At 36.2% G+C, this 24,832-nt stretch overlaps 2 protein-coding genes across 2 annotated transcripts; one reads left to right on the forward strand and one right to left on the reverse strand.

The window, feature by feature from the left end:
• Positions 1-333: 333 nt before the first annotated feature.
• LOC143555491 (zinc finger protein CONSTANS-LIKE 13-like) lies at positions 334-4,484 on the forward strand. Its single transcript, XM_077045025.1, has 4 exons — positions 334-1,502; positions 2,106-2,306; positions 3,049-3,332; positions 4,212-4,484. Exons 1-4 carry the CDS (start codon positions 918-920, stop codon positions 4,300-4,302), a joined length of 1,161 nt encoding a protein of 386 aa, XP_076901140.1. The 5' UTR covers positions 334-917; the 3' UTR covers positions 4,303-4,484.
• Positions 4,485-18,563: 14,079 nt separating this feature from the next.
• Positions 18,564-23,574, reverse strand: LOC143555492 (protein TRANSPORT INHIBITOR RESPONSE 1-like). The gene is made up of 4 exons (XM_077045026.1): positions 22,884-23,574; positions 21,467-21,956; positions 19,162-19,966; positions 18,564-18,622 (listed from the first exon to the last, which is right to left on the reverse strand). Exons 1-3 carry the CDS (start codon positions 23,336-23,338, stop codon positions 19,187-19,189), a joined length of 1,725 nt encoding a protein of 574 aa, XP_076901141.1. The 5' UTR covers positions 23,339-23,574; the 3' UTR covers positions 18,564-18,622; positions 19,162-19,186.
• Between the last annotated feature and the right edge of the window lie 1,258 nt (positions 23,575-24,832).

The raw sequence follows: 24,832 nt of genomic DNA on the forward strand, positions 1-24,832 counted from the left end.
CACCGACATCGCAGCTCACACGATTGAGATCGTGCCAGGCGTTACGAAGATTGTAGTGAGAGGTGTGAGATTGATAGGTAACTTTGAGGTTAATGAGATTAGAAATTTTTTTTTTAATAAACAAAGAGCCCAACGGCTCTATTTACGGAACCCAAGACACCTTTACGCCCATTCTCAGCCGCTAGCACCCTGGCGCCTGCCTCGTTTTCCGCTCTACCGCCCCTCTCGCGCCCCTCTCGCGCCTCGGTGGTGTGGTGCTCGCGCCCCGGGGCGCGAGCGTCTGGCCTCTTGCGCCCTTTCTAGCGCTCCACACCCCTCAGCCTTATCTCCTTCATCTTCATTTCTTGAACCCCAAGAATATTCCTTCCATCCCCAATTTATTCAAACCCAATTTCACCAATTATCACTTCAATTTCTACCCATAAACCCTAAATTCATCCACACCCACTTCTTAATTTCACCAGATTTCATCAATTTCACTTCAATTTCAACCCATAAACCCTAATTTCTTCCATACCCACTTCTTAATTTTCCCCAATTTCACCAAATTTCACTAAATTAATCCATACCCAGTTCATAATTCCACCAGTTTCACCAAATTCATCCATACCCACTTCTTAATTTCATCAAATTTCACTTCAATTTCAACCCATAAACCCTAATTTCTTCCATACCCAGTTCTTAATTTCACTCCAATTTCACTAAATTAATCCAAACCCAGTTCATAATTCCACCTATTTCACTATATTCATCCATACCCACTTCTTAATTTCACCAAATTTCATCAATTTCACTTCAATTTCAACCCATAAACCCTAGTTTCATCCATACCCAGTTCTTAATTTCACGTCAATTTCACCAATTTCACTAAATTAATCCAAACCCAGTTCAATAAACCTTCAATTTAACCCAAAACCATGCCTAATTCACCACCGGAAACCACCACAAACCACCGCCTATGCGACTTCTGCAACCAATTAACAGCACTGTTATACTGCAGAGCTGACACAGCCAAGCTCTGTTTATCCTGTGATCGCCAAGTCCACTCCACAAACCCATTATTCACCAAACACACCCGATCGTTACTCTGCGACCGATGCGATAACTCGCCCGCCTCGATCTTTTGCTCCACCCACTCCGTCGTTCACTGCCCGAATTGCGATTGGGAAACCCATAATAATAATATTAATAATGATAATGATGATATTGATAGTAATAATGTTATTAAGTCGGGTTCTCCAGTGCATGATCGGAGGCCGTTGGAAGGGTTTAACGGGTGCCCGTCGGTGACGGACTTGTTGGCGGTTTTCGGGTTTGAGGATTTGAGTAAAAAGGGGCTTTTTTTTGGTGGGGAGGACGGGTCGGGTTTGGTTGGGTCGGGTAGCGGGTTTGAGGATTGTTTTGTGTGGGAGACTCCGGGGTTTGTGAGTCTTGATGATTTGATTGTGAGTAGTGGGTTTGATCATAATTATCAAGCTATGGGTGTTCCGCCTTTGCCTAAGGTATAACTTGTTGTTTAGGTTGTTGGTTAAGTTTACTAGGACGGGTGAACGGGTCGGGTTTAGAAAGAGTTAGTGTGGGAACGAGGTGATTTAAAAAGGGTTATTTTGGTTCGGCTCGGGTTAGGGTGGGAATGGGTTGATTTAAAAAGGGTTGTTTTGGTTCGGGTCGGGTTAGGGTGGGAACGGGTTGATTTAAAAAGGGCTATATTTGTTCGGGTCGGAACGGGTTTGGGTTAAAACGGGTTGGTTTAAAAAATGTTTCTTTTTTTTTTTTTTGAAATTACTGTACATTTCAGCTTTACTTATGGTTTTCGGCATTGGTTACGTGCACTCAAGAGTTGGATAAACAACCACCATATCAACCCAAAAATTTTTAGAAAAACGACGTTTATTGACCCAATTTAGGATATCGGGTCAAAATTGCTAGGCATATCATTTACGTTATCTGGATTGTTGTACTCGTAAAAAATATAAATAAAATACTGGGTAAGTTTGGTTCGTTATTATGTTTATGTGTCTTTTTTTTTGTATTATTAAAGGTTAAATTTTTGTGGTTCTTTTCGTGTGTGTTAACTTTGTTTAGGCTGTTTCTGTTGAATTCAGAACCGAAATGCTGCTTTTGGAGCGTATAAAGACGAACTTCTTAACCAGCTTCGAGAATTAGCAAAATCTGATCCGAGTGGCCAAGAAATGCTTAAACCAATAAGCGAGTTTGAGTTTCCGTCTGAACAAAGCTTCCAACTCCAAGTTATGAGTTCGGGCTTGGAACATAAGTTTGATGAGAATCTGATTTCTTCACTCGAGGTATAATATCATCTTTGGGTCTCCGACTGTTCTTTCTTCATAATATATATTTATAAAATATAAAAAAATATATAAAAAAAAGATGAGAAAAAGGATAACCGAACCTACTTAATTACTTATGTACATGTTTAACCCGTATGTCATGTCCATTCGGCCCATGGTGACTAGGCGTAAACTAACCAAGCAGAGCTGGCTAGTTTATCTTAACGAGCTGGAATATTGAGCTGAAGCCAGCTTGTGTATTCTTTAAAATTTTATATTTTTACATATTTTATTAATTTTTGTATGTAAAATGGAAGAAAATTATTCCCGAAACCGAAAGCTTGATTTTAACCTGAGCCAGCTGGTTTATCTTAACGAGCTGGAATATTGAGCTCAAGCCAGCTCGTGTATTCTTTAAAATTTTATATTTCTGCATATAAAATGGAAGAAAATTATATTTCCGAAACCGAAAGCTTGATTTTATTGAAAAAATAAGAAGGTTGGCCCGATTTTAGACGGGCTAATCTCCGATACAGGAATCACTTGATAAATCAAAATAAACAAATACCAAGATAAAGATATAACCAGACGCTTATTTATTCTAAATTAGTGTTGGAAACTTTCTCATTATTTTAGCCTTTGACATTGACTCCCAAAATCAAGCCTTTGACTTTGACTCTTTATTGAATACTTACCAACATCTGAAGCAAGCCACGAGCTTTTTGAACAGCCCTGATGGTGACTGTTTTTGTATATACAGACGAATACGTTCCAATGGTGCCCTGATGGTTCGGATGCTGTGGATCACGAGTTTTATTCTGATCAATTAGTAGGACATAATGCCGATGGAAGCTGCATAGTTCCCGATAAAAAAACTACCAATCTTAATGATTCAAGCAACATTAACGCTAATTACGAAGACCAGTCGCATCATGATGCTGTTGAAAGCGTACAAGTCTTTCATGGTGTCGGTTTACGAGATATTAACAGCCAGGAGAGAGAGATAGCACTCACTAGATATAAAGAGAAGAAGAAATCCCGAAGGTAGTTTGTTTCTTTTATGTCTTAACTCTAAACGGGTCGGAAATGGTTCAAATCGTATTCGATCGTTAACGGGCTGGGCTAACCTAAATTCATGTCTCAACTTTCAACGGGTCAAGCGATGGGGTTTTAATAAAAATGGTTAAAACGTGTCAAACGGGTCGGAACTTGTCCACAGATTGTATTCGGTATTTCGGTTTCTTGATCGTTTGATCTGAAATCAAAGTATCACTTAGTAGGCTGTAAACGAGCCGAGCTATATTAGGCTTGGGATCGGACTTGAAGTTAAACGAACCATCTTGGGTTGGCTCGCTTATTTTACTGAGCTGAAATGTTGTGCTCGAGATCGGCTCGAGTTTTGTGAATAACTCGAGCCGGCTTGTTTATTTGAAATATTTGAAAATTAAGTTTTACATTTCTTAAACATATTAATATATATATATATATATATATTTGAAAATTAAGTTTTACATTTCTTAAACATGATTAATATATATGTGTGTGTGTGTGTACATTATGTAAGTCGAGATTAAATACAAATATACATATGTGTATAATTAGATTCTTTTTTTTCAATGAAACCGGGATGAAAAATAAACATTTTTGGTTTTTTTACCTTTTTAAAAAATTTCCTTTTTTTTCGTTTTATAAATTTTTTTTAATAAATTTTTAGAGGTTTTTTTGTGGCTTAAAATGGTTCTCAAAGTTCTCTTAGGATGTCACCCTATATATAAGCCAAAACACGAGTGGTGAGCTTTTTGAACAATCCTAACGTTCACATTTGTTTAGGCGGTTTCAGAACTCCATTGCAAATTATATGTAGGTGTATAAAACCGAGCTTGACTTGAGGTTGTTTTTCGATTGTTCTTGGTGCGATAACAGGTATGATAAGCACATTCGATACGAGTCACGAAAGGTACGGGCCGAAAGCAGGACAAGAATCAGGGGACGTTTTGCCAAAATGGATCGGTGAATCACATTCGAGGTTATATGCTCGTCAGATAATACGGGGTATGGTGTTATTCCGCCTCGTAGTGTAGTAATGTAATCGTTTCCGTATGTTTTCGAGTGCGCGTGTTGTAAGTGTTTAGCTTGTAAAGCAAATAAAGATGGTTTTGTAGGACTTTTAGCACACATTTTTGTTTTTTTAATATATATATATATATATATATCATAAAGTAGGTTTGAGTTGTAACACTTTATTAATATATATATTTTTTTATTTATTAAATGTTAGGTTACTAACATCTCCCCTAATGGTGGTATATGTCAATGTTTAGCAAAGGATTAGTGATTAATGCAGGTAAACTTTTCGTTATACTTATACCGCAATAGGCAGCCTTATGATTACCAAAACAATATTTTTATTAGCGGTTGCATACTTGCATGGTCGGTTTGGGTTGGTTTTTGGCTTAAGCTAATGCCTTTATTTTTCGGTTTCTCAGTTTTTACGCATGGTTCGGTTTGGCTATGGTCGGTTTTTTGGTTTTGCAATGATTTGGGCTTGAAACTTTTGACCCAATTACGAATAAAAGTTAATTTAGTACGCACAAAACATTACAAAACATGTAAAAGTAAATTATACGACAAAAAATTACGCAACTTATAAAAATATTACGCAACCTATGTTAGTAATAACGCAACCCGTATTTAGTAATTTGTACGCTTTGTACGTTAAGTGTCCTTTGTACTATAGGAGAGAATTTTATTGTTCTTTATAATTTGAATAATTGTTATTATGAGATTGCTTATAAATTATCAACATTGTAACAGATACAATAAATTTTAATAAACAAATTGTGAGAAAACATGTGTGTATATATATATATTATATTATACAAACATATATATTCCTTACCACAGTAATCATAATGAAAGATAATTAATATTTACTTGTTTTGGAACGTTATTTTGTCAAAAAGTATCACATCAGAAGTAATAGTAATATTTGAATTTAATGCCTATTGATAAATATAGCCATTGCCATTCTCATAATATCAAAAATAGCTTTAACTAGTTTTTTTAGTAACTATAGATTATTAATTATTAAAACATCTTGTCTTCTTGTTCTCTTTTTAAAATTGATTGTAAAATTAAATTAAATTAAATAACTTTTGAGAGGCCTATATATAAATCATGTCATCTCATAATATGCTAACTTCTTATATATGTTCTGAGCTTCCCACCATAATTCATCTCTGTTAGTCTCTTCATCTTGGCTTTAATTATAGTATCTCATTTTTCTATATTTTTTGTTTCTAATATTTGGTTTGATTAATTTATTTACAGGCAACATGATCTCTTTCTGCGTGTTCTTAGCGCCAATGTACGTTTCCTTCCGTGTGCTCTTAAGTTGATCGTGTTTGGTTTCATAGTCGTTTTTTTTATTTGATATTTGGTCGGTCGGTTTCAATGTTTTCAAAGCATAGCAAATGGTCTGGTTTACGGTTTATACGGAAAACTAGCCGTATGAACCGGGACTGGAATGTAAAAATTTATTATATTAAACTATGAATATTATTAGAAATAGTTAAAAAGTTAAAACTGTTTTAACTTGTTTTTTACTTAAAACTTCATCGTCGCCGGTTGACATTCAAGATGAAGTCTTGTATAAAAAAAAAATGAATTTAGGGTTCCTCTGGAATGAGAATGAGAAAAATATGTGATGAATGAATGAATGAATCATCATCACAAGCACACTCAACTCAAAAGTTGGGTCAAGCAGCCTAAGCCCATCATGAGCCCATCTATCCTTTAAAAGTTAAAACCTGCTACAAGCCCATGGTAAATAAATAAACTCAGGCTACTAATTAAATTATTATTATTAATTTACAAAATAAAATATAATGTTGGGTTTCAAATATTTTCTTCAAAGATTTATGTTTTGTATTAACAATTACATTAAGAAATTTTTTTTGTTGATATAAGGTGACTCTTTGCAAGATCCTATTCTTTGCTAGTTGTAGTAGTAGCCGTCGTCTATGACACTATGTGTTTGCATATATATTACAACAATAACCATATTTTCATGATTCAACAAGGTATTGCGTAAATTCGTAAACACATCTATCACAGATGACACGATAACGTTTGGACGTCGTTAGTTTCTTCGATTAAGGTAAAATGCTAGTTTAAACTAAAGTGAATCAAAAGTAGTTTAAGCCCATTTTCAACCCTTTCGTGTCTTCTAAATTTGAATATCCTCATATGTTGATGTTAAGAAAATCCTTGTAAACTATTTTATGCGCAAAGGTTTTGTTTTGTGACTCATGTTGAAATCGTTTATGTTCCTATTGAAATCGCTTATGTGCCTTGGGTTTGTTAAATTTTACGCGGAAATCGTTTATTTTGGACATCTTCTACAAAAGGCTAGTGTGTCCAAACCGTGAAACCAAATCATTACTAAGGAATTGGCTTGGTTTGGTTTAAGAGTTCTATGTTTGATATTGGTTTACAAAAAATAAAAAATCGTTACCAATGATTTGATTCACGGGTTGACCATAAAATTAACCACGAGATCGGAACGTGAACAACCCCTTATACAATCATAGTTCTTAATATATTGTTGGTTCTGAAATGAATTCTGCAAGGCCGACTTTCTATAGGGCCTACAAGAACAAATCTAAAGAAAGATTTCAATCGGTCCCTTACTCGATTGCATTATTCAGCTGCATGTTGCTTGTTTGCTATGGTTGTCTCAAAACCGAACATGGTGTGATGATCAATACCATAAGTTCAGTTGGTTGCGCCCTTGAAACCGCGTACCTAGTTGTCTTCCTCTTCAATGACATTGATGAGGAAGACAACAAGGTATGCGGTTTCAATGGCGCAACCTATTGAATTTATTGTGATGGTCATCATGCCATTTTTGGTCTTGAGGTTGCCATAGTAAAGACGTAGCATGCAACTAAATAACGCAATTGAGTAAGGGATTGATTGAAATCGTCTTGTGGATTTGTTCTTGTAGATCCTGTAGAAAGTTGGAAAAGTTTCATTTTAGAACCAACAATATATTAAGTACTATTGCTAATATGCAATATATCATGTATTGCATATTTGTAGTAAGTACTGCATATGCCTATTGCGGACCGAAAGTACTTTCCATTGCGGTCCTTGGCGTATTTTTTTCATGAAGTTCTCTAGTCATGTACTGCATACGTGTAATACTACATATACTCATGCGGTCCTCAAAAGTGTATTTTAGAAAGTTCTCTAGTTTTGTCTTTAATTATGAGATCTATCATGATCCTCTCCTGTGTGTGTATATATTATGTATATATTAATATAACTAGCAATTGTTCATAGTTTGAGATCCCTTAGTTTAAAGTTATTAACATGTTTGTGTTCAAAATTCAAATGATAACTTTCTTAGATAAAACTCTCTGAAAATTTTACCTTTTACATAACGAAAAATAAATAAATGAAAAAAAAGAGCCTAACTCTGCCCTCTCTTCTTCTTCCTCCTCGTCTACCTGTCTCCAACGATCTTTCGATAGCCTGTCTTGTTCGCAAGACGTAAAACTATTTTGACCCCTCCCTCGTGTTTCTCCACTCTTTGTGTTTGTGAAAAGTAGATTAATCGATATTTCTAAAACATCAATGACAACTTTTAGCACATTTTTGTTCTTTAATATGTATATATAGAAGTAGGTTGAGGTGTAACACTTACATTTATATTTTATTTATTTATTTATTTATTAAATGTTAGGTAACTTTTATATCTCTCCCCTAATGTTAGAGAGGTCAAACAGTATATATACCAAACTTTGTGACCAAAGTCTAAGAAACATAACCTAATATATTGCCATTTAATTGGGGCCAAATTGAATATTGCCATTTAGTAGGGGTCAAAATAGTATAATATATACCAAGGGGCCAAGTAGTACTAGTTTTGTACCCATCCTGTTGTAGTGGTACATGAGCATGCATTCATTTGGTATGTGTTGTAAAATAATAAACGAATAACTTATATATTGAAAGCAAAAAAAAGTGAATCTAATTGGTTTCATTTACGCTTATTTTGGTACCAGAACTAATATATTGAAAGCAAATAATATTAAATATATCGATGGCATTGCGGCGTTAGTCACCGATATTTATCTATACTAGTTTTGTACCCACCATAGTTATCAAAGGCGCTAGACGCACTTAAGGCGCATAGGCCTCGCCTGGGGCATAGACGCAAGGCACAAAATAAGTAAGGGCCTAAGACAAAAAAAGCGCACTTAAATAAAAATTATATATAAATATATTATGTATTAGAAAAATAATACTATTCTTCATATATAATAAACAAAGGCTATTAGTACCAAAAGCTCTAAAAGAGTCGAGATTCAAATGTAATTCCAAAACTTGAATAACAAATTGTTCAAAGTAAAGTACCAAAATGTTCAAAACATAAAAACCAAAAGGTCAAAAGGTAATAAATAGTAAATGTTCAAATGACTATTGTTCTTGATCCGTCATCAATGCCAGTAGAGGTGTTTTCACCTTCAAGAAGCGAGGGCCTAGGAACTAGAAGCGCAGATATTGGCCCAGCCTGGAAAATGGGCCTAGGCGCAAGAGGCGAGGGCTTTTAATAACTATGGTAGCCACCATGTTGCGGTAGCAAGTCGATACGAATTCCTTTGTAGCCACCATGTTGTGGTAGCGAGTCGATAGGCGTCGCAACAACGAGTCAACGTAAATTTGATTGGTTTCGTTTACAATCTTAAATAGGAAATCACATAAGACATATTTTGTTTAAATTGTTCAACCCAAAATTAGTTAATTAACAAACCCAGAATCAAATTATTCTCAATAAAAAAAAACCGAGAAACGATGACTTGAGTAAAATTAAACAGAACCAAACAAATTGATTACAAAAGGCTTAACGTGCCCACAAAATCAATCTTAATCAAAAAAAAATAAAAGTTAATAGTTAATCACAAAAACCGCACACCCGAAACCCGAACCCGGACCATCTTGTTGAAGTTGAGTTCACCTCCTTGATTTGCGTGCACGCAATTGCGGCTGCTTTGCGCATCTGTGGGCCCGCCGTCAAACGACAAAAACAACCTCGTACTGTCTCGAACTAAATTATTCTTATGCAATTGTGTGGGCCAGCCCAGTAACATGTAAGCCCATATATTTCTTTTTAATCTTTAGCATGTGACTTGTTTAATTTGAAGCCCACTTGACATTCAAACTCCACTAATATTTTGAACTTAGCTTTAGGCGAAGTTAAACCTTAAGCGAACTTAGCTTTAGGCGAAGTTAAACCTTAAGCGAACTTAACTCAGGCGAAGTTAATTAGTTAGGCGAACTTGCTTGCAAGCAAAGTTAAGCTTGCAGGCGAAGTTAAGCTTTGCAGGCGAAATTACGGTTTTGCAGGCGAAGTTATGGTTTTGCAGGCGAAGTTGCCCAGTTCAGCTACGGGTTTGGTTTTTATCAAGCATTTTGGCGATTTTAATACCCTTGTTATGGTTCGACATCACCCACTACGTTCCCTAACCGTTTTCGGTCGTATATATATCCCGTATATACTATAAAGCTTGGACCTTTAAGTAAAAACGTTCAATACTACGTAAACTTTAAAGGTCAAGAACATACCTTTAGCGCTCGTTCGATCTTGGTTAGCTTGTTTATGCACTCTAGATCTCGTGTAATAAGATCTAATACCAACTAACGTTTACTCTCTCTCGGATCTTGCTCGTTTATGGTGTGTGTGTGTGTTTGGAGTGTGTAGAGATTATGATGGAAATGAAATGAGGGTTTAGGGTTTTAGGTTGGTTTAGGGGATATTTATATCTCTTAAAGCCCATGGACCTAAGGCCCATTCTCATTTAACCCATCTCAATTAATCTAAGTCCATGATCCGTTCTTTACTCGATATTAATTAATTAATAACGCGAAATCACTAAACGTAACTTTCTTTATTCAACATTATAAATTTTAGGATGTTACATATCGTTGTCGAATTAAAGAATTTTCGCTGATAAAAAAACCTTACTTCATAGGTTCACTTATGGATACACGTATACACAACACATATACAAAAGCACACATATAAGCGCAAAGTATACGGGTTTGGTACTTGATTTTCTTAATTTGAAATACGTTTAGTACTCATCGGTTACACGTGTGAAGTCGAGATTTAGAAAAGTACAAAGAAGAAAAAACATCCAATGTGTTTTTAAATTGTTTGATAAGAACATGTTAAAATGGGTCCAAAATGGACATATGATGCTATTTATGATTCATTTGGTGAGATAACATACTAGGATACATAGCATAAATATGGTTCTACACAAACTTTAATATCAAGTTATATATAAGCTAATAAAGCAAATGGTGTTAGAAATTGGTTTGGTGGTCCAAAATTGTAATAGTTTTATGTCTAATATTAAAAAAAAAAAGTTATGAATTTAGTCTATGACTATATACACATTTAAAGCTTTAGTTATATTATATGACATCTGAAGCAAATGTATACACATTTAAAGCTTTAGTTATATTAAAGCTTTTTTTTTTTTGAAACCGTTCTCTAATCTTTCGAAACTAAAATAACATTGTTTAGCGTTGACATCTGAATACGGCCTATCACAATTTGCTTGAAAGACCACTTGCACAACATAGAGACTGTACTTATTCACCCCTTGAAGCTAATTTCCATAATAAAAAAAGACGTCTTTTTTTTCTTCGTTTTTTCAAACCGGTCTCCCAATCAGGATTCCACGTCAATGAGCGGTATAAACCGGTATTTTTATCAAGCGATGGCAAGACCGTTAGCGCTGAACGAGAAGCTAAATCTCAAGTTGGGCCTGCTATGAATGTGAGGAATCAATGAAGCCCAATATTATCTACATGGGCCTAATGGAGAGCATGGTTTTTTTCTTGGTTTTTATATGTATGGGCCACCTTAAGTTAGTGGGTCTAAGCAAAACAAGTTATATGCTGCTAAAGAAGTTGTTGGGCTTTACAAACCGACCGCGGTTGAACCATCTGCCCGAACCAGAACCGATTAGAGATGGACAAAAAACCCGAACCCGAAATAAAAATCCGGAACCGGTTTTTTAATACCCGGGTTGTTAATACCCCGAACCCGTACCCAACCCTACCCGTAGGGTAGGTATAGGGTATGCATTCCGGTACTAAAACCCGAACCGATTTGTACTCGGTAATACCCGAAAACCCGAACCGGTTCCATACCTGGAACCGGGTTTTTCCAATACATGAAAAATACCTTAAAAATACCCGAAAAATACCCCTAAAAGTGCAACCTTTTAAAAATCCAATCTATACCGGAAAAAAAGCCCGAAAAAACCCACAAATATGGTTTTTTCAATACCCGAAAATAGGGTATTCAAATACCCGATTTTAGAATACTTGGTTCTATACCCGACCCGAACCCGATGCATAGGGTATGGTTTTTAGAGGCAATACCCGGACCCGACCCTGTTTTTACCAATACCCGATTTTCCAATATCCGGTCATACCCGAACCCGGGTATTTGAAAAACCCGATTTGTGTACCTCTAGAACCGATAGGTGGTCTATACTTCCAAAGTTATCGGTTTTTAGTCCTGTCACGTCCAAAATCAGGAAACAAGTCATCAGGGCTGTCTTTGAGGCATGACAGGGTAGTCGACGACCACAGGCCCGACACCCCACTAGGCCCGAAATTTTTTTTTTTTCAAAAAAAATTATATGTATTTTTTATCAAAAAATATATGTATAATCAATGTTTCAACAAAATTATGTAACCACTAGCTTGGTGTAGTGGTAAAGGGCTATGACATCTAACCAAAAGGTTGTGGGTTATAATCTTATTCGAGACAATTATAATCTTATTTTTATACAAAAGTTTTTAAACAACTCAAATTATAATCAGGTAAGCACATTTAAAATTACATTGTTTAAACCCAACAAAATGTTTCGTTTACTTAAGGCCCAAAAAAAATTTCGCCTTTGGTCCAAAAAATTTTTCGTCTTCTCGGAGCCGGCCCTGCAAGTCATCAGATTCATTTTTAACCCATTAAACTTGTACTATGCAACTAACTAACTAATCCTAACGTGTGGTTTTGTTTACGGCTTTACAAGAAGTGACACCCGAACCTTAGGCAAGTCCGCATATTTCGAAGGGCGTATGTGACTAATAAAAATGAACTTATAAACGGAAACACATATATAAACAAAATTCATTAGTAAAACTCAACCTATAATTAGTTAATTACTTAGATCATCACAGTAAATGAAAGTATTATTTACATGTAACTTAGTTAAATTTATCAAATTTTGATGTAACCTTTGTAAGCTAATGTACACAACATAAAAGTACATATGAGCTAAAGATTAGTAAGCAGTTGCGACTATAACACATACATATAATTATATTGATAACGGTACTTTAATTAGTGTCATTTTTTTGGTTGGGGTGGGGGTTGTCCTAAATTTCCTGACGAAAACGGCTAAATTTACACTATGTATTAATTTTTTTTGAATGAAAACACGAAAACTCACAGTGTTTCTCAAGTAAGATACATTGTCCACCATGCGTGATATATGAACAAGATGAATCAAGAGTTGAAGCCGATTGATAGGTTGTAAATGGACTGACGAGAGTAGTCAAGTTGTAAGTGTGTTAAATAGATCATAAAAGGGTTAACATAGTTGTAATTAGGTATTGCATGTTACACGAATGGATGCCTCTCTTTACATCTAAAAACACCTAATCGATAATTTTCTTCTTTTTGCCGCTCTCAACTTTGATTTCTCTCTCTCAAACGCATATGTGTTTCGTCGTTATTGATTATTGTAAAATTTTTCAAGGCATATTGGTTTTTTATTAATCTCAACTATCATCTTTTAGTCGATGCCGGTCCTAACTAACGAATTGGCTGCTGACAATTCCATCTTCTAATGTCCTTGTTCCCAACGGTCTGCGACTAACATACTCCTAACGACATTACTTGCAGGTCACCGGAAAAACGCATTTGGCCAGAAAAGTCACACTTTTTGCCGTAAAACTCAACCTGAACACCACTTGAGCACCACCAACCGAATCCGGCGATGGTTCTAGGGTTTCGACGACCTCAATAACCAAGGCTTTTACTTAAAAAAAGGTTCCTAAATGGCTAAATGTCCGATCTAAGGTTACAAAGATGTTTAGGACAAAAATGTTAGACTTTTCCCCAAAAAATGTGAGTTTCCGGCCAAAACGTTTTTTTTCGGTCAAAATATGCGTTATAAGATGGGACCGTCAACAACCAATTGGTTAGCTGGAATCAGTAACGACCAAAAGATGAAAGTTTGGGTTAATAAAAACAAATACATCAAATTTTAATAATGAATTATTTTTTACGAATATTATTGATAGACATCTTAAAATCCTAAAGTTGAGCAATGATCAAAAAGAAAAAGATTCTGAGAGTTAATAAAGTTAAAAAAGAATAGTAAGTCATTCAGAGAATTGACTTTAAATGAGCATCTACTAGATGGTAAATATCTGGAGCCAGAGATTTGCAGAATGGCCTCAATGAATTGTTTTAATAATAATAAAAAAAGTATGTACATCATCATGATGTGATGTATGCATGTTAGACGTGCACAAAAAAAACCGGTTCCAGAACCTAACTGGTGGAATCGAACCGGAACCGGTTCCAGTTCCAACCCGGTTGGTACAATACCCGGTTTGGGTATTTTTGTACCCGAAAATCGTACCCGGTTCTCATATTTGTATGTTAGTATCAGTTCCAACCCGGTTCTTAATTGTAACCGGTTCGGTTCGTACCCGGAAAAACCGGTTCCGGCGGGTTTTTTTTGAAGAGTCAAACAAAAGTCAAACTAGCCGTTGGAACCGGTTCCAACGGTAATTTAGCCGTTGGAACCGGTTTTTTAGACACCAATTAGCCGTTGGAACCGGTTCCAAAGGTAATATAGCCGTTGGAACCGGTTTTTGAGAGACAATAGATCCGTTGGAACCGGTTTTTGATGCCCAAACCTATATATAACTTGTTTTCCACCACTAATTTCACCACCAAACTCAAAAACAAACTAAAATACTACTCCTTTAGCAAACCCGTTCCGTTACCCGACCATCCAACTAAATATTATTATGGCACCCATCAAAAAAACTAACAAGAAGGCTAAGAAGAGTGTTTTTGTTGCCCCCGTTCCTGTTACGGAGGACCCAAGGGTTGTTACGGTAGTCAACCATAACCGCAACCAAGACATATGGAAGAATTGGGATTTGATTGTGGATGACGAAGGTTATCAAAAGGCTCGTTGCAAACTATGTGGTTCAATATTAAAGCACGATTCCAACTCTACTTTGAGAAAGCACATCGAGAAGCCATATTGCAAGGCGTTGAAAGGGATTGGCGCGACCGATCAAATTGACTTGGGTAAAGATGGTACACTATTTCGTTACAACACGACTCAAGTTCAAGATAAAATGGCAAAGTTCGTTATTCAACGAGGTTTGCCGTTTAACCACTTTGATGACCCGGAGTTGACGTCGTTAATTCGCGAAACTCTACAACCGAGATACACACATGTAAGTCGTACTACCTTAAGACGTCATTGTATCAGGTTGTGGGAGTGTGCTAAAAAAGAGTTAATCGAGTCTTTTCATTCTTTAGAAGCCATGGTTATTTTAACTACCGATGTTTGGTCGGCACCACACGGGTTGCCCGAATCATACATATGTGTCACCGCTCATTGGGTTGATCCGGTGACATGGCAATTGATGAAACGCACCATCGCTTTTGAAAACTTCCCGTTCCCACATACCGCCGAAAAATTGTTTGAATTACTTGATGAAGTTATAACGACTTACAACTTGAGAAATAAAATATTTTCGATTTCGTTTGACAACGCTTCAAACAATACTAAGGCGGCTGAAAAATTTATCATTAAATATTCACCACCTTGTTTCGGGGATTTTTTTCATGTCCGATGTGTTGCACATATCATCAACTTGGTTGTTCAAATAGGTCTTGACAATGAAAACATTTGTGATGATTTAAAATACTTTAGACTTATGTTACAAGATGTCTTCAAAAGTGGTAAAAGAAGACATCTTGAATATAAGAACTATTGCAAGTCGGTTGAAAGAAAGTATTTGGGGCCGAATTGGGACGTTCCAACCCGTTGGAACTCAACTTGTCATATGTTAAAGTGTGTTTTTGCCCAACGCCAAACTTTACAAGCTTTTCATAACAATCTTGTTGAAGAACGCGAGGCCGATATGTTTCCGGAAAGTGTTTGGGTCCAAGTTGGTTATTTGTTGGAGTATCTTGACGTGTTCAAAAAGTCAACAACAAAATTATCGGGAGTCTATTACCCTACTAGTTGTTGGGTTTTGCAAGAATTGTACTATATGTCTTGTGTTTTTAAAAGCTTTGCGGAGAAGAACAAACTCTTCGAAAATATTGTTGCGGTGATGAAAGAAAAGTTCATAAAATATTTTGAAAACATACCGCCGGTCTTTACTTGTGCCGCCGCATTAAACCCCTATTGGAATGTTAATGGGGTTGAAACAACGATTGAGGAAATATTCGACAACTTAGGTATGCATGAGATTGACCCGAAGTTGTCGACGGAAGCGAAGGACAAGTTCAACAAAAACCTTCAAGACCTTTATGACCATTATTTTCAAATGTATGGTCCAAGCACGAGATCGTCTTTTGTGAAAAAAACAACAACTAGTAGGCCGTGCAATGACCCACTTATAAACTTGATGAATGGGATTCGTGAATCGGCATCTAAGAGGCAAAGAGGAAACACACCAAGTAGCGAACTTGGTCGATATAGTGGAGCAAACTATGTTGAGGGCGCAACGGTCGACGAAATTCGCAATATTGATTTGTTGGCTTGGTGGAAAGGTAAACAAAACGAATTTCCCATTCTATCCGCCATGGCTCGTGATTTGCTTGCCGTACAAGCCTCAACGGTTGCTTCCGAATCGGTTTTTTCTCTTAGTGGGAGGGTGTTATCTATGCGAAGAACAAAACTAACTTCCGAGTCTCTAGAGGTTTGCATTAGCCTTAAGGACCATTTGGATGCGGTGGATCGTGTACAACATAAGGCGAACTTTGAAGACGAAATACCAATAGAGCGTCATATTTATGATGAGGAGGCGGAGGACGAGGTTTCTTCCGATAACGAAGACGAGGGTGAAGACGAGAATGAAGACGAAGAAGAGTTGTAATTATTTGTTTTGGTAATATTATTTGTAACTTGTTCAACTAATATTTAGTTTTGATTTGTTTTATTATAATTACTTTTGTTACTCATGATTAATTTTTGTTACTTTTTTAATAACGACGAACATTTTATTTATTTAAAAAATAACTATTACAAACATTATTAAAACATAAACGATACTAAACATAACAACTAAAACATAAAAAACAAAGTCCGTCGTTTTAATCCGGGAATACTTATTTTTGGGTTGTAGAGCCGGGCGACTCTCCCACTTCCGTTTTTTTAGCATCCAAACTTCTTTTCTCTCGACAATACTTATTCGTATGTTTTGGTAATGTCGAGTTGGACCCTGCTTTAAAAAACTTCGAGCAATATTTGCAACGTGCCAACTCATGTGAGTCGGTTATGAGACACAAATCATAATGAACCCAAACATCGGGGCATCTTATTGTTTCGATCACCATAACGTCATCATTAGTTGCCATTTGTTGTCGGTTTAAGGTTAATTGTGGTTTGGAGTGTGTTTTATAGTTTTGAAAGTGGTTTAACAAGTACACAAACAAACCTTGCTATTTAGAGTAAAAAAATAACCTATTTATAATTAAAAAACCGGTTCCAATGGTCAAAAACGGCTATATAGCCGTTGGAACCTGTTCCTAACGGCTATAATATTTAAATTTCAAAAAAAACCGGTGGAACCGGTTTTTACGTAAAAACCGGTTTCGGTTCATACCCTACCCAGTTCTTAAAAGTTAGCATATCTGGGCATCGGTTCGGGTCGGGAACTGAACCGATTCTTGATTGGAACCGGTGCCATTTTACAACCCGGTGTGAAAAAACCGGTTTCGAACCGACTCGGGTTTTCCAGTTGTACCCGATTTGTGCACCTCTAATGCATGTATAAAAAAAAGTGGATATCATCATTTAATACATATATATAAAGCTTCTTGTGTTGTGGTTGATATTGATAACCTTAGCCATTTATTATTATGCACCTCAACCTTTTATAAAAAGTCACGAGATTATCCCGCTATTCAACGAGATCATATCAAATATAACTTGTAAAAAATAAAACTTAAACTCAAGACCTTTGCTACGTAAAAATCAGATGCTTACAACTTACAAGTAACAAATGCAAATGGCGAAGATAACCAAACCAAACTAGCTGTCAACATTTCGCTATTGTTCAACCAAAAATTATGGGTTTTCACTTGTATTTCGTTTCAAAACCGAACCTAAGAAGAACCAAACCACGTCGAACTTTATTTGCATGTACATTATTGAATTACGGCTCAAATTCATTATTTTTTTTATTTTTCTTTTTAACTAAAAGTAAATGATTAATAACAAATTTATACCAAAAAGTTTTAGTCCTGAATTCATTATCTATAACTAATTTTCACGACTAAAAAGTTCAAGTTCCAAATGTTAAAACCAACCCATAACCGAACTCATACGTAAAACCGAAAACATAACAAATTTCGATCAAATTTTAATTTATTTGACACATCACACATCCAGTTACTCAGTTCAATTCTTATAACTAGAGGTGCACAGAATACCAGTTTCCGGGCCCAACCCGAAACCAGTTCCTACCCATACCCAACCCACGGGTATAACCTGGTTTTGAGGGTACAACCTCAAACCCATACCCAACCCTGACCCTCCAAAACCGATTACACCATTACCCAGTCAAAACCCGACCCAACCCTACAAGAAACCCGAAAAATCCCCTGAAATCCCGGTGAAATATCCTTCTATACTGAGAATTGGTTCTTACCAAACCTGGATGACTTTTGTTGACCATACCGAACCGGTTCCTATTCCTGAAAGTACCCGGTTTGCGCACCTCTATTTATAACATATTCCAAATTCTTAAAAAAATTGTATGAGCCAAACACAGTCAATCAAGATCATGAGAAGATAATGAATATTGAAGTTATTTAAAGATGCAAGGGACTAATGATACAATGTTTAATAAACACAAACATTATGATATGTTACAACCTACAATAATCTTTTATTAAATCACAAACTAATACAAATACATTCTACAAACTCATTATCCACCAGCAGCAACAATATCCAAATGTACCAAATCTGAACCTAAGTACCAAAATAACTGTCAAATACCCAAAAAAAAACCTAAACTAAATTTTAAAAAGAGTGAACTGCGGTTTTCGTCCCTTTGATTTGTCTAAATCTGCGTTTTTAGTCAAATAGTTTCAAATTTGCGATTTTCGTCAATGTGGTTTCATTTCACTTGCAATTAAACCCGTTAAGTCCGGTCGTTAAACCCCATCAATGTGCCTCATGAGCGGGGTAGTTTTGTCCTTTTTTTCCCAAATACACCCCAGCCCCTCACATGAGAGGGCTTACGAATTCGGACTGGGGTTTATTTGGGGAGAAAAAGGGCCAAACTGCCCCTCTCGTGAGAGGCACGTTGATGAGTTTAACGACCAAACTTAACGGGATTGATGAATTCGGGTTTAATTGTAAATGAAATGAAACCACAGGGACGAAAATCGGAAATTTTGAAACTATTGGACTAAAACCGCAGATTTGGACAAACCACATGGACGAAAAGCGCAATTTACTCTTTAAATTAAATAACATAAATGATCGTTGCGAGTATGAATACATACCTCAAGAAAGATTATACGTGTCGGTTTAATCTTTACCCATTATCCGTACGAAATCTGGCATGTCAAACCGTTGACCACAAACCGTCCGATAAATATAAACCTTCTCAACAGGGACATTTTCGGGAATCGAGTTCAAGTTTTCACGTTCGTCGATAACTTCAACGTTTAAACGAGGCATTTTCTGACCGAGTAATTTACACGCTCCAAAACTAACGAAACACGAAGACATCCAAAGGGATCGCATTGTCTCCAACTTCGAAGCGTTTGCCAGCAAAGCTTTATCGCCAAACGGACAATCACGAATCTCCAACTTCCTTAAACTATCACAACCCGATAAGATATAATGCAACCCCAAATCACTGTCGCCTGCAAAAGCTATCGACAACATGTCGAGTTTTTTCGCGTGTTTCCCGATGTATTTGAACACGCGGTCCGTAAGAAGGCCCGACATTGAAAGACGTGTGAGATGTTTGCAGTTTTCGACTATGGAGCCGAATCCGGTGTCTAGGGGTTCGAGCGTTAGGTAGTCGGGCGAGCGGGGTTCGAGAATGCATAAACGGAAGCATGTTATGTTAGGGCGGTTTTTGGAGATTGAAACGAGTGCGGAGTTTGACATCTGGCGACAGAAATATAAGACGGAATGGAGTTTTGTGCAGCCTTGTGAAACTGAAACGAGACCTTGTTCGGTTAAGGGTACGTTTGCGTCTGCTACGTATGGGTCGGATGGGAAAACGACTAGTTCTTTTAGGTCTTTACATGATCTAGCAACGGTTTCTAGTCCCGTGTCCTCGATGTAATCCAATAACTGTAATTGCATTTTTCGTTAGCTTGAAAGAAAATAAAATTTTGATGTTAATATGAACATTAAGCTTCATGACCGTAGTAGGAAGATGGAACGAAGCATACTATAAACTATGGTTAAATTAAAATCATATATATAAATATATATATATATATATATATAGGATTGGGATCATCTGAGTACTATTTTGAAATTGAGAACTTTGAGAACCATTTTGGACCACATAAAACCCAAAAATAAAAAAATATCATAAAACAAAAAATACGCAAAAATAAAAAAAGTAAAAGAAAAAAAACAAAACTCTTATTTATCATCCCGGTTTCATACAAAAAAAACATCTCGGTTTAGCTAAATTATACATATATGTATAATATGTGTATATATGTACATACATGTTTTTTTTATACACATATGTACAATTTAAGTTAAATGATAATGTACATATGTGTACATTACGTAGCTAGAGATTAAATGAAATTATACGCATGTGTATAATACGAAGTTTTTTTTTTAACTTGAATGAAATATAAGAATTTTGTTTTTTTTTTACTTTTTAAATTTTTTTGTTTTTTTATAATTTTTTTAAATATTTTTTAGAGGTTTTTTTAGTGGTCCAAAATGGTTCACAAAGTTCTCAATTTTCAAATGGTTCTCTTAGGATCCTTACCCTATATGTATATAGCTTGAATGGAAACAAGTCACAAGTTGTGTAAAGAGTACTACTAATAAAATAAAGCCACATAAATCTTTTTGTTAAAAATGAGATATTTATTAGAAAAGCATGATCTTTTAACCATATTCGACACACTAACTTACTAATAATGAAGGTTAACCAATTCAAGGCGAGTATTTCAGGTCGACCCGGCCCGACCCATAATAAAGAATTACACTATTTTAAAGCTTCAACCACTATTAACTGAATTTTCAACCAGAAATAAAAAGAATGATTTCAAAGTATTTTATCCATAATAGCCTAGTTCAAATAGGTAAACATGGTTCTCTTAGGATCCTTACCCTATATGTATATAGCTTGAATGGAAACAAGTCACAAGTTGTGTAAAGAGTACTACTAATAAAATAAAGCCACATAAATCTTTTTGTTAAAAATGAGATATTTATTAGAAAAGCATGATCTTTTAACCATATTCGACACACTAACTTACTAATAATGAAGGTTAACCAATTCAAGGCGAGTATTTCAGGTCGACCCGGCCCGACCCATAATAAAGAATTACACTATTTTAAAGCTTCAACCACTATTAACTGAATTTTCAACCAGAAATAAAAAGAATGATTTCAAAGTATTTTATCCATAATAGCCTAGTTCAAATAGTTAAACATGTCTAATAAGTAATTACGTATTACCGAAATTAATCGTTTACGAAAATGCAGACACTGTGTTAATATAACATGAAGACTTAGAAGCCAGTGATAAAACGAATAATATACGCAGATGATCAAAGTTTAAACTCAAAACAAGATGGAACATGCATTAAAACTTACCACTAGACGCTGCAAATTATGGCAGTGACTAATAATCTTGGAAAGATCTGGACTTTGCGTAGTTGCATAGCTCAAGTTCAAAGACGTAAGCTGAGAACACACGGAATAAACAGCCGGAAGATACTCTGGAATCACATCCCAAAACCCCGATAAGCTTTTCAGTTTCTTGCAGCCTGAAAAAGCCTCTGCTAAGCTTAAATAAGCATCCAACCCTTCGGCTGAGTAGGCGCCCGTACCAAACTCAACGAGCTGTGGGGCCCGTTGTAGGAGCGTGGATAGCTTCTCGAGGGGTACGGTGCGGTTTAGTTTAAGGGTTTTCAGATTTGGTGACCTGGAAACCAACCGTTCGAGGGCCGAGAAACTAACTTCGGAACTTAAGCAAGCGATGTTAAGAGATTCGAGTGAGGTGAATGAGTCTGGGAAGTGACTCAGCCAGTGGCCACTTAGTTCTTCGACTTCACATTCTCGTAAATCCAGTACTCGTAAATTCCTGTATTGAAAGTAGATACTTTATTACTAGATTTTTTAAAAAATAATAAATTTACTGAAATTGAAATAAATGGTGTAATAAGTTAAATGAAATCCAAGTAGTGAGCAATAACTGAACCGTTAACCGAAACCGATCCAAAAACTGACAAAACCGAACCATTCATACTTTCATATATTTCTAGTTACATTTATTTCATGTTTTATACATCCATTAAATGTATTTATACCTCCATTTCATGTATATATACTATACCTCCATTTTACGATTTTCTAAGCAAAAATACAGCCCAAGTTTGGTTTTGGTAATTAACCGAACCGAAAAGCAACAAACAAACCGAATCGTGTATGATTAGGTGCAACAAAAGCATTAAGCTTTAACTAAATAATTTCACACTTAGCTGAAGATGACAAAGAACCTAACATATCATGGATAATTACTTAATTCACTAATAAAAGAATTAAGAAGCTATATTCCATCACAGTACTAAAATTTCTTGTTCATGTTCGTTCACTAAGGAAATGAACTTGTTCACGAACAGTTCACAAAAACAAAACATATTTACTTCGGTCAGGCTACCGAGTTCATGTTGGTGGTTTTCTAAACACTCATTCATATATTTATTTACATATACAAATTAATCACATAACAGTATATAACTTTGTTTTATAGTTAATAATTTTGCTAAAATATACACAAAAAGATTACAAATCTCATTACAAAATATAAAAAACTTTTAACACAAGCATTAACTAACAATTAGACAAATTATGAACCCATATTTAACCTACAATTAGCAGCAATGGCACTATGGCAGCAAGTCCATCTTAAATGGAAACCGACAAACTAACCGTATTAACCTAACCTATTTCAGTTACCCAACCGATATATGCTCAACAATATATTCACTAATTAAACAATATATTCCACCTGCAATTAGCCGCAACGGCCGCAAGCCCATCGGTACTAAACCCGTCACAACTCGCCAACACCAACACCTTCAACTTCCCAAAACTTTTCGCCACCATCTCCAACCCTTCATCCGTCACCACCATCCTCTTGAGTCTAATCTCTTCCAACCCGAAATAAACCCGGCCCATTTCGACAATCCACGGGTCCACACACCCGCCCCATCCTTCGGGTACCAAATTAAAGTCCGCAAAATGCGGCTTTCCTTTCAACTCCACACCCTTCACCTCCTTAAACCTCCTGGTTAAAACCCTGGGGTTTACGGCGTAGCAGTTTCCGATGAAGATGTGGTTACGGCACCAACGTTCGGTTTCGTACCATGATTTGGAGACTAAGGATACGGCGTTACGGTCGGATTGTGAAACTAGGAATGACAACACGTGTTCGAGTACTTCTTCTGGGAAAGATTGAGTCATTTTGGCGGGAAAATTGGCCAGAAAGGTCCGGTGAAGGTGGATTTGGGGTTTTGAGGGTGTTTGGGAAGTGGGTTTTGGTTGGATTTGATTAAAACCCAGTATTGATGAAGTTGTTCTTCAGGATGAGTTAGTCATTTAGCCGGAAAGTAGGCCGGAAAAAGGTCCGGTGAAGGTGGATTTGGGGTTTTGGGGGTGTTTAGGAAGTGGATTTTGGCTGGATCTGAGTGAAACCCAGTATGGATACAATTATTATTCAGGATGAGTGAATCATTATGAGTGAGACATTTTGGCCGGAAAAAGGTCCGTCGAGCTGGGGTGAAGGTGGATTTGGGGCTTTGAAGGTGTTTGGGAAGTGGGTTTAGGTTGGATTTGAGTGAAACCTAGTATCGATGAAGTTGTTCTTCAGGATGAGTTAGTCATTTGGCCGGAAAAATGGCCGGATAAAGGTCCGGCGAGCTGGGGTGAAGGTGGATTCGAGGTTTTGAGTGTGTTTGGGAGGTGGGTTTTTGTTGGATATGAGTGAAAGCCAGTATTGATGAAATTATTATTCAGGATGAGTGAGTCATTTTGACCGAAAAATTAGCCGGAAAAAGGTCCGGCGAGCTGGGGTGAAGGTGGATTTTGGGTCTTGAGGGTGTTTGGGAAGTGGGTTTTAGTTAGATCTGTGTGAAACCCACTATTGATTGATTGATGAAGTTGTTGTTCATGTTCAGGATGAGAGAGAATGAGGAAGAAGAAGAAGAATAAGAAGAAGAAGAAGATATTATTATTGTGTGATGGATAAAGTGTGATAGGTGAAGTGGGTTTTGGTTTTGGTTTTGGTTTTGGTTTTGGATACTTGGGTTTGGGGTTTGTTAAATTTATGACCCTAAAGTTTGGGTTTGTTTGCCAAATGGGCTATATATCACACTCTAAAGGTAAACTTTTCAAATCGGTTATTCGGTCCAAGCAGGTTCGAGTTAGAAATCGGTTTGGATTGGTTTAAAATAGGTTAACGGGTCTTAAACTGGTTTTTCATTTTGGTTTGGTTCTGAAACCGGTTTATGTCTTCAAGGTTGAACAACTATATGAATCTACGGGTTGGGTCGTTTTGGAAATCGGTTTTGGGGTGTTAAATGGGTCGGTTTGTAAACCGGTTTACCAGTTCTTTTTAACACATCTTGGTAGGGGTGTGGATGAAACAAAAAAAAAACGATATGAAACTAAAGAAAAAAATCAAATCGAAACAAAAGCCGACAGTTTGGTTTTATGTAAAAAACAGAACTTACGGTTCGGTTTAGTTTTGCAATTAATAAAAATCGAAAAATATGAACCTAAACTATAGATGTTCTTATTTTTACTTTTTACTTTTTACTTTTGAACCCTTGAGTTTGGGGTTTTGTTACTTTTGTGACCCTAAAGTGTGTGTTTGTTAAATGTGTCATAAATCTTTTGTCTAAAAAGGTAAGGGTGCTTTCGGTTTCAACTTTTGGGTTTCCGGTTTTTTTGTTTGAG

The sequence above is a fragment of the Bidens hawaiensis genome, unplaced genomic scaffold (assembly GCF_021521415.1).
Source record: "Bidens hawaiensis isolate Kalapana, Puna unplaced genomic scaffold, B.hawaiensis_p1.1 tig00018136_1, whole genome shotgun sequence".
NCBI lineage: Eukaryota > Viridiplantae > Streptophyta > Magnoliopsida > Asterales > Asteraceae > Bidens > Bidens hawaiensis.